The sequence below is a fragment of the Acipenser ruthenus genome, chromosome 6, assembly GCF_902713425.1.
Source record: "Acipenser ruthenus chromosome 6, fAciRut3.2 maternal haplotype, whole genome shotgun sequence".
Taxonomy (NCBI): domain Eukaryota; kingdom Metazoa; phylum Chordata; class Actinopteri; order Acipenseriformes; family Acipenseridae; genus Acipenser; species Acipenser ruthenus.
Window position 1 is genome coordinate 34,296,516 of NC_081194.1, and position 11,434 is coordinate 34,307,949.

Here is an 11,434-nt window from a genome sequence, read left to right on the forward strand (position 1 = left end):
TTGCTATAGTTTGTTTTATAAATACGTATGTTGTAAACCAACATATGTTCAGATGTTTATTTACTTACATTTTCTTGTTTTGATTTGTAAAATAAAATGTTCATTTTATATATTATATATATATATATATATATATATATATATTATATTCTTCAGTTTTTCAGATGTTTATGTAACACTCAATAAAATAAAAAAAAACTATTACATCCGACTGTTTCTCCGTTCATTATACTATTTACAGTGTTTTGAATAGAGCCGTCAGAAAGACTGCTGCAGGGCTTCTAGGTATGAGTATATCCGGTCCTCCTAGTCTTAAAATGATCTTCTTTAAGTTTTCAGTGCATTATTTAAATGGCATGTGTGCAACACACAAACCTGAAGTGTATTTTTATTTTTTGCTTTTCTTGTTTAAAATTTCTTTAAATGCAACTGTTCATGTTAAGCAAATTTTTACACAACAGTACTCGCACACATTTGGTCACCATCATTACTGTTACTGGGGTATATCAGTTGACAAGGGATATGCTTATATCCCATCATGCATTTCTTCTGAGGCATACAGCCTCTATACATGAACCCCCAATATCTCCGTCACTACTGGGGATTAGTCGGTGTGGCAGGATGACAGAGGTTTGAGGCTCAGAGACAGTGGAAGGGGCAAAATAATGGTCTTTATTAAACAAAAATAATCAAATAAACAGGCACAAGGGCCAACAAAAAGGTTCAAACAAAATACAGAAATGTAGGCTGGGCATTAGCCTTCACTACAGTGTCTTTTTCAAAAAACTAAACAGCACAGAACACCAACAAACAAAACTCACCCAAAAACTCCTCTCTCTAACAAAGGGTTTCAGCTGTCTTATAGTCTGTGGCTGGAGCCCAATTAACTAATAATTAACAATTATACACTTAAGGCTCCAGCCACATTCTCACATGCATTTTACAGGGAGGAATTTAACCCCCTCCCTGCCAATCCAAAACAACCCAAGAATCACAAAAACCATAATGAAAACAGTAAAAACAACAACAATAACAAAACACAAATTTATAGGGGCGAGCTAGCACCCCATCACAGTCGGTTATTACCGCCACTATCCCAGAGTATGCCACAGTGGTTAACCCTTTAGTTGCCCTCACCAAAAAAAAAAAAAAAAAAAAAAATCCAAATTTAATTGAGTGGTCAGCTGAGTGTCAGGGGGCGTATGATACTATTAAGCGTAGACTTTGCCAGGCCCCCACTCTTATCACACCAGATTTCACCAAAAGATTCATCTCCACACCGACACATTGGATGTAGGTTTGGGTGCTGTCTTGTCTCAAAAGGTACATGGAGTAGAACACCCGATACTGTACATGAGTAAAAAAATGCTACCTCAGGAATGCAACTACTCTGTAGTCGAAAAGGAGTGTTTGGCCATTAAATGGGCTCCTGACTCTTTATGATACTACCTGCTGGGACACTCATTTGATCTTGTCACAGACCACACCACACTCAAGTGGTTAAGAACGATGAAGGACAGCAATGCCCAGATAACTTGGTGGTATCTGGTGTTGCAGCCCTTCACGTACCATATGGTACACCGTGCAGGGAAAGACCATCAAAATGCGGATTATTTTTTCTGGGAGGGGGGAGTAAAGGGAAAAGATAGATTCAGCAGAGTGTTCCTTCGGCTCCACTCTGAGCGGTGGGATATGTGACAGAAATATGAGTTCTGGTTGTAAATCTCCCTCCTGACCTGTGAGGGCACTAAGTAGCAAAAAAGGAAGTCTTTGGACGGGCTGGCCTGACAGTTAATTTCCTGGGTCTGGAAGTCTGTCAGCCTGGAAGGCGGCGAGACTCAGTTGCAGGAATGTATTGACCCGGAAGGTAAACGAGGTTGCAGCTGCAAGCAATAGAGACAGCTGAAATAGTTTACCAAGGGGTCATGCGTAATAGCATAAAGGGGCCTGAGAATTGTAAACCTTTTCCCTTGCTTGGTTTTTATTGAGACTGGACAATGAGAGACACAGAGTTGTGTGTTAAAATAAATATTTGTTTGTTTTGTAATTTGTTAATAACTGTCTGTTTCTGAACCACCAGACGGCTAACACTAACCCGGAGCGGTCGCCTTGGGTCAGCACCAAACCGGATTACCATTGCACTAAAACTGTCACAAACTATAATAAATTGTTATTACCCACCACGAACACTACTGCACGCACCGGGATGGGTGATTGTGGCAAGTATTATTGTGGGACAGATAACGTGTCTAATATTTAGGGCTGCAATCCCGGTTTTCTGTACTCCAGGTTTTACATATTGCTGTGTATTACTGGAGCTTATTATTTTGTCACCAGACCCAGATTATAAAACAAAATAAATCTTTCCAAACCGGATTACAAATCTCAATGTTCATTCCTGCACTGCATCACCTCTGCACCTGTTCATAATCAGCAACCACTTTGCCACAGTATCCCAAATAAGTGAACCTTAACTGCTGGTTTCACAAACCCAGAGATGCCAATACTTGAGTGAACAAAACAGCACCTGCCAAGCAAAATTTGGGAAATGTCAAATAAAAAAAAAAAAGTCAGGGCAGTAAAATAGGGTCTGTGAAACGTGATGCAAGTATCCAGTCAAATAAAGTTGAGGTAACATTTAGTTTCAAGTGAAATATATTTCTTACCTTTGCACAATGGCTGAAATAAATATTGTACAGCATCTTATTTTAATGTTCTTGTTCTTTTGGATCTCAAATGCAACTTGTTTACATCAGAAAGTCACTCACTTTTAATTGTTAAAGGTTAAAAGAACTATGTACACTTTCAATTGTTCTTGTTAATTTCTGTTTTTGTGGCACCTTCCTTTCCCTCCTGTTTTTTTAGCTTTAATAACAAACAATAATAATAATAATAATAAATAATAATAATAAATAATTGAACCTACAAAATAAGCCACACAAACTTTCAGTGCGGGCACACACAAGGCAAGAGCTCTTGAACTTGATCTAATCATCCACTCGTTTGAGCTTATTTGCAATACTAAGCATTTAATATTGTAAATGTGTATTTTAAAGCTCAAAGTTGACATTTTCTGCTTCATTTTATGTTACCATGGGAAAAAATTTAAGAAAAGTGCCAATAAATGCAAAACACTAATTACCTGTCATGTAACTTTAATAAAAAATAAGTTTAAACTTAGTTCGAGTCCAGGCTATTCCTTTGCCGACCGAGGACGGGAGCTCCCAGGGGTCGGCGCACAATTGGCCGAGCGTCGCCCGGGGGGAGGGAGGGTTAGGTCGGCCAGGGTGTCCTCGGCTCACCCCGCACCAGCGACCCCTGTAGTCTGGCCGGGCGCCTGCGGGTTTGCCTGCAAGCTGCCCGAGAGCTGCGTTGTCCTCCGACGCTGTAGCTCTTGGGTGGCTGCATGGCGAGTCCGCAGTGTGAAAAAAAAAAGTGGTCGGCTGACGGCACACGCTTCGGAGGACAGTGTGTGTTCGTCATCGCGCTCCCGAGTCAGCGCAGGGGTGGTAGCGGTGAGCGCAGCATAATAAAATAATTGGCCATTCCAAATTGGGAGAAAATAATAAAAAAATTTCAACGACTAAATTTATAAAGAAAAAAAAAGTGTAAACTTAAAAGGGTCTGTGTACAACTTTAAAACAAACAAAAAACAACACAACGTTCTGTTAAAAAAAAAAATAAATAAAAAAATAAAGTTTAAAGTGACCTCGATTTTTTACTGTCTTCTACAAGAATTAAATGTCTGGCAACTAGGGCTGGGACAATGCATCGATCCATTGAATCGTTGGAATAACCATTGATGGTTGGGGGGAAAAAAAAAAAAAAACACACACACACACATCAGTTCATTAATAGGACCTTGCTCACTACACAGCACGTACGTTTTCAGAGTAATCAGCGTGACTAAAAGAAAAAAAAAAAACACACACACACTTAGACAAGAGGTAGGCTGCATTTCAGGATTATATTTTGCTAATTAAATTGTGAATTTAATTTTAAATAATGCCGTTAGACATTTGGAAGTTTTTTTCACAAAAGAACAAAATGGAAAGGAAAAATGCACTGTTTGTGAAGTTTTAATGAGCATCTGTGGCAATACCACCAACCTGCGCGATCATTTAATACGATAGTGGGAACACAAGTGAAAAACAAAAAGGAAGCAACACCTTCAGTGATGGCTTATTTTGGAAATAAAGTTGATCCAAAAAGCGCCAGAGCAAAATAAATAACAGGCCCGACAGTGGATGTTGTCACACAAGATATCAGACCTGTTAGTATAGTAGAGGGAGCTGCATTTAAAAATCTGATTGCGAATCTTGCTCCAGGCTATGAAATCTCCAAATTCATTACACTGGATCACAAACGTGAAAAGGAAAAGCTTTGTCAGGATTTAAGTCAGGAGTGTAATTCAATGTCCATCACTACAGATTTATGGACAAGCATGACAAGAAGCGTTTTAAACACAGTCACCTGCCATACAAAGCAAAACTGGGAACTCGAGTCAAAAGTATTAGCGACACGAAAATTACGAGACACGCAGCTGTGAATTTAGCAGACGCGATCAATCAGATAAACACAGAGTTTGAAGTGGCTACAAAAGTAATAGCTTGTGTTCCTGACAACGCGGCCAACGTGTGCAGAGCAATGTCTTTCCGCAAGCGAGCGTGCTGTGTTACTTTTTGGTACTGTAACAAGTGTGAGCTGTGCAGGGCACAATATAAATCTCTCCATTCAGCAAAGCTTGGCGGATGTACGACAAGTCCATACGTTAGTGGCAGTAGCAAGGAGACTGGTTGCACATTTTAAAGAGTGAGATGACAAGCGCTTTAAATAGGAAACAAACAGAAATGCTGAACACAGAAAAAGCACCACTCAAGTTAATACAGGACGTACAAACAAGATGGAAAACTGTTTATATGTTTTAACGTCTTCTTGAATTAAAATGGCCAGGTATTGCTGTTTTGTCAAACCCAGATTTGACCAAAAAGTGACGCAGCTACTTTAGATCTCACGACTGAGCAGTGGAAGCTAATGGCCAAGATATTACATCTACTACAGCCATTTGAACTGGCTACAGTACTTTTGAGTACAGAGAAAAACATTACGGCTAGTTATTTGTACCCACTTGCAACAGGGATAAAACACAGACTGACTGAAGTTCCTGATGAAGGAAACACCGCCTTCTTCAAGTTCAACTGATTTGCTAATTCCAGTTACACAGAGGTTTGAGAGAGAAACTAGTGTGTAATTTGTCTCAGCGATTGTGTTTACATCAGCTGCATGACCCAAGTAATGAGGTTATGCCGCTGCATTTTGTGTCATTTCTTGACCCCACGATTGCCATCTGGATTTCCTATCCGAACAGGCCAAAGCTCACGTGTCTGAAGCACTGTCTTCCAAACTAGTGAGGCTGGTGGAGGACAACCTCGAAAAACGACAGAAAATCGTGCCTGTACAAGTGAGTGCAGCACAGAGGACTTACCTGTTAAAAAGAAAACCAAAAGCAACCTTAATCCAACAAGAGATGACTATTTATGCTTCTGAAACTCCATTAAACATCAAAGATCCCCTGATTTGGTTGAAAAAATAACCAGACACGCTTTAAGTCTCCCTGCAACATCGGTCCCGAGCGAGCGTGTGTGTGTTCAGCAAAGCAAGGATGCTTGTGAACAAACTCTGTTCTTTGAAACCGGAGAATGTGGATGGCATAATATTTCTGAATAAAAACAGAATAAGCTCTGGAGAGAACACAGACTTTGTTACGTTGGACTTGTAAATAGTTATTTTTCTGTTCCCCGTTGGGAGTTTTTTTACCCTCTAATCCGGTTGCTGTCAAGACACCTTAAGGTAAGACAGTAGTATTTTTAATGTTTTATTAGCTTTTTGTGGGGAACCTCGCCGACAGTGTGACTAGACAAATTAGAAATCTGTAGTTTTAAGTTCAACTGGAGAAACATTTACTTTTTGTGATTAGAGTTGATGAAAATATGTGTACTTACAGTTGTATGCAAAAGTTTAGGCACCCCTGGAAAAAATGTATGTTACAATGAATCTTTCAGTGAACAGAAGTTGACCTGACCTCTACATGGTACAAAATTAAACATGACACCTTTCTGCAAATTTTAATACAGGATTACTATTTATTTGCATTTATTACAGATTCAAAATAATTAACAAAAGTGAACATGGCACATGCAAAACTTTGGGCACCCTGTCGCTTAGTACTTGGTAACACCTCCTTTGGTAGATATAACTGCTTCCAAACGTTTCTTGTAGCCAGCTAAGTCTTTCTATTCTTGCCTTTGGAATTTTTTCCCCCACTCTTCCAGCTCAGAAAGATTCTTAGGTCTCCTTGCATGCACTGCATGTTTGAGATCTCCCCACAGATTTTCAATAATATTCAAGTCTGGGGACTGTGACAGCCATTCCAAAACCTCCTTTCTTGTAAATATTTCATGGTTGATTTTGAGGTATGTTTTTGGATCATTGTCTTGCTGAAATATCCAACCTCTTTTCAGCTTCAGTGTCCTGACTGACTTTAGGACATTAGCTTCTAGGATTTGTTGATATTTAGTTGAATCCATTCTTCCTTTCACCCGCACAATATTTCCAGTTCCACTGGCTACCACACAACCCCAAAGCATAATAGCGCCACCCCCGTGCTTAACAGTTGGCAAGGTGTTCTTTTCTTGAAATGCTTCACCCTTTTTTCTCCAAATGTACCTTCTTTGGTTGTGGCCAAACAGTTCAATTTTCGTTTCATCAGTCCAAAGCACATTGTTCCAAAAAGCTTCAGGCTTGTCAAGGTTTTCTTTTGCATACTTTAGACGCTGACTTGTGATGAGGTCGTAGAAGAGGCTTCCTTCTGACAACTCTCCCATGCAGATCCTTGCTGTGTAAGGTACGCTGTACTGTGGACCTGTGAACAACTACAGTGTCAGCTAAACTGTTCTGAAGGTCCTTTGCAGTGACCCATGGGTTCTGTTGTGCAGATCTGACCAGTTTTCAGGCAAGTCTGTGTGATATTTTTCTGGGTCTTCCAGATCTTGCCTTGTCTTTAACCGTTCCATTTAACTTCCATTTCTTGACAATGTTTCTGACAGTTGAAATTGCTAGCTGGAAGCATTGAGAGTTTTTTTTTTTTTTTTTTTTTATAGCCTTCTCCTGTTTTGTGAAAGTCAATTATCTTCATTTTTAAGTCCTCAGACATCTGCTTAGAGGAGCCCATGGTTGTTGAAACCAGGCAGAACAACCATCACAGTCTGACAGATTAGAAGGTATTAAGTTACCTCAGGAGTAATAGTTCAACACTGGAATTGACTTCACCTGACTAATTGAAGCCCTAACTAGTAAATTAACCTTTCTGGGCCTTAGTAATCCTCTTTTTAAGAAGTAATTAAGAATGGTCCAAAAGGGTGCCCAAACTTTTGCACGCGCCATGTTCACCTTTGTTTATTATTTTGAATCTGTAATAAAATAAATAGTAATCCTGTATTAATTTGCAGAAAGGTGTCATGTTTAACTTTGTACCATGTACAGGTGAGGTCAACTTCTGTTAGCTGAAAGATTTATTGTAACATACATTTTTTCCAGGGGTGCCCAAACTTTTGCATACAACTGTACACACTGTTTATTTTGCATTATGAAAAAATGATGCATCAGGTCTTTATGAAAATGATATATCAATAGTAAAAAACCACTATCATCCCTGCCCTACTGGCAACTTCTTGTTTTTCAAAAGATGCTTGTTTAAATACAGGTGGTATTTTATAATTCGCTGGATCACCATGTTTCTCCATCAACATTAGGTCAAAGAAAATGCAGAAGTTACTGCAATGAATATTTATTATGTGTACATGTTTTCTGCACAGAATATGGCTTTCCAATATGGCTTTCGCCAGCACTTTCCTTTCATTCCATTAGTTTCCCCCATTTTCTGCAATGTGAACTGTAGAACTGCACCATACGGTTTAATTCACAGTACTGTACTTGTTTGTGGACCAATGAAATAGCAACTTGCCAAGACAGCCGTCTGCAAGCATCAATGCAATGGGGTTACGTAACGTAAAAACAAGTGTTAATTAAACTGTGCCTTAGTTGCAGTTTTTTTGTTGTTTGTTTTATGTAAATAATAATAATACTAATAATAATAATAATAATAATAATAATAATAATAATAATACCAACCTCACCAACTGTCACAAATGTGTTAAATATAATAGCTTAAAAAACAAAAGATATACAAACATGGGGACACCCCCCTAGATCTGCATTGATCACATCAATAGCGCCGGGGGACTGACTAAAAGCACAAAACTGTCAATAGGCAGAGATCTTTTCATCTCCGCTTCAATAAGCATCCCAGATTTAAGGTAAATAGATACTGCCATTTTCTCAAAGTTCAAAAAATTCCAGGTCAGGAAAAGACTGAAACAAAGCAATGAACTGGACCTAACCACAGGCCACAGTAATGTTATTTGCCTAGCACCCATCAGTGAGTTACAGTATATGTATTCAAAATATTCAGAAAGAACTAGCTTACAAGATCAAATCCCACTCCTAAATAAAACATAAGGCTTGGTTTTTAAAGAAAATAAAGCAGTTACTCGTTTTTTCTTAAATGTCTGTTCAACCAATCCAAGAAAATGACTAATGAAAATAAAGCAACTATGGTCAACATAATGTCTTTTTCAAGATATAGTAAAATAAGGGTGAAATGTAAGTTAGAAGGCCTCCAATGGGCACTGTAAGTTTTAGTATAGGTGGTACTCCACACGCAAAAGTTCTGTGATGTGGTGCAATAACATTACTAAAATTGTCTGTAAAACATTAGTAAAGCACTACCAGAAGTCATTGTTAACTATTTAAACGTTTACAATACAGTAGTTCAAGAAGCAAAACCTACATTATAACGGTGTCAATATCCCTTACCTTTCAGGCTGACGAGCGCTTTTGCTGAAGTGCCTGAAAAAAAAAAAAAAAGTTTGTTTTATGTTTCGTTGCAATTGGTAGTACATTAGTATACAGCTGAAGATGATCCTGGTATAGTACCGTATTAGCTAGTCCACAGCTTACTACGTACCTCCGTACTAAATCTACAAGTTGGTTGCAATTGACCTGGGATGTCCAAAGTCGGCCCTTGCAGTCTTTGTTGCAACCCTGTTCTAAATTGTTTAATGTAACCAATGAAACCTTCCCAGACCCTGAAGTAGTTATGTGTTTACAAATTAAACACTAGTGGAATGGCCCTCCGGGACCCTTAGTCTAGACATTAAAAAATAGATAACTTACAGACAGTATCTCAAATAACACAAAATAAATCTTAATTGAGGTCACCAACTTATTTTACTTAAAAATAACCTCAACCAAAAATTCTAGATGTACTCAATAAAATTACGGGCTATATTTTCAGGACAAGCACTCTGGTTTAACTTCTGTTAAGTCATGGATTAATAAATCACACAACATGTACGGCAATTAACAATCTTACTAGTTCTTACACCGACACAGACAGTCAGTGAGGTAGGTAAACAGTAGCCAAACCGATTTTTTTTTAAAACAAAAAGTGGTTTAGGTAAACATTTTCAGTCAAAGGACTTTATGACAGGTACACTTCTGGATTATTTAGCAAACAAAGGATTGTATGTACCGGCATATTATGTGTATTTAAAATATGTTAATATGTTCATCCGTTTTCACGATTACTGGGAGGTAATGAATTGGGAGCCGTCTGGATAAGGGGATTTACCTGTCATCTTTGATAGCGTTGTTATTTTTTAATTCGATGTCCATATTTCTTTGTAATAACATGTTTACATTTTGTGTATTAAAAAATCTTACTCTGTTTTGTTATATTATGCTAGAACAGCTGAACAACACACATACACATCACAAAATACTGTTCTCGTGAATATTTCATTTCAAGGGCGGTTTTAAGAAACAGTGTACTTTCGTCGTCTGCTTTTTATAACTGAAAACGCTATCTACTAGTATTTCTTATATTTAAAAACCTGTGTTTTGTTCACTTACTCTCATCCAGCAGCTGCTCCAGCTCCGCCATCTTGAATGAGCCGCGCCGCTTTTTCAAAGGCTGCTGGTCGCAGTGAATTGTGGGACAAAGACTGCAGAAGAGGGCTGTTCGAATGGTGACACACATTGTTATTATTATTACCCGAATTGTGTATTTGTTTTCAAGACACGTATTAACTGTACCACGTTTTTCTGCATTTCAGTGTGGTAGAATCGCATTATTATATACAGTAACTAGCAATCACAAGGATTTCAGAAGAAAATTAAACATTTCAGTCCAAGTTTAACAGTAAAAGCAGTTGCTGAATTTCAGAACTAGAAGCAGAACGAGAGCTTTTTTAAAATCATAGTTTGATAAGCAGGCTTACAGAAAAACTAAACACCTCCAATATTAAACAAACAGGCTTACAGAAAAACTAAACACCTCCAATATTAAACACTGCAGACTCTTCACTCTGAACCAACGTGGCCCCATACTAGGTTTGCCACATCTGTATGAGCCAAAAGCTTGGTGGTGATTCTGGAAATTAGCACATGGGGGCACCAAGAGTGGCACAACTTAATTTTGGAGTATTTTTTTGGTCTACTTTTTAGGGGGTTGTGACACGGTGAATGGTGTGGTGCAGTAGAAAGTGAATGTCCAGACTGAATTCTCCCAAAAACAAAAAGGGTTTAATAATTAACAAACAAAAAGATCATAAAATAAATCCACTTGGAAAAATAAGTAATAATAATAATAATAATAATAAATAATAAGCCCCAGTACCAGCGATGGTAATGGGGCAAAACTCAGCAGCATCCAGCTAAAACAAAAGCAACAAAAACACACTCCAATAACCACAGTCCTCCATGCACGAAAATGTGCTCTTCTCTTCCAGGGTTTGTGGTGCGTGCGCTGTGCTGTGAAGTGCTGTGCGATGAGGGTCGTGGTCTGGGGTATGTGCTGGCTCGCTGGCTACAGCCTCCCGTCCTCCTGCTCCTCTGTTAACACACAAACACAAAACACGTAATCACAAAAAACAAACATCGGCTCCGGCCGATCGCTTTTTAACTCAGCGCAAGGGGAGGTTTTGACGTAGCTGCTTCCCCTTTTTACCCAGCAAACTCCTCCCTGCAGTCAACACGTCGCCTGGTTTCTCCAATAGAGGGCTGACCTGCAGCTGACTGCACTGGAATCGTCCGGAGTACTCACAGCTACGCGCCCCTCCTAATATGGTCACCTTCCGGTTTACACCTACCACCGAGGTGGTAGATCTAGGAGGCAGCATACCTTCCCCCTTACACAGCGCCCTTTTTAATCAGGAGGGAGATTTACAGCATCGATCCTTTCTCTCTCTATCACATATCTCACCCCTCAAAGTGATGCCGAAGGAACACTAGGCCAACTCTACATTCCCCAATG

The 11,434-nt window shown here is 39.0% G+C and overlaps 1 protein-coding gene across 1 annotated transcript in view; it reads right to left on the minus strand.

Annotated features, from left to right (window-relative positions):
• The window catches only part of lin9 (lin-9 DREAM MuvB core complex component), a 72,114-nt gene extending 61,955 nt beyond the window's left edge, over window positions 1-10,159 (minus strand). Inside the window, exons 1-2 of the mRNA XM_059025953.1 lie at window positions 10,033-10,159; window positions 8,935-8,967 (exon numbers count right to left, since the gene is read on the minus strand). Coding sequence (XP_058881936.1) covers window positions 8,935-8,967; window positions 10,033-10,159 — 160 coding nt within the window. The remainder of the gene's footprint in view (window positions 1-8,934; window positions 8,968-10,032) is intronic.
• Between the last annotated feature and the right edge of the window lie 1,275 nt (window positions 10,160-11,434).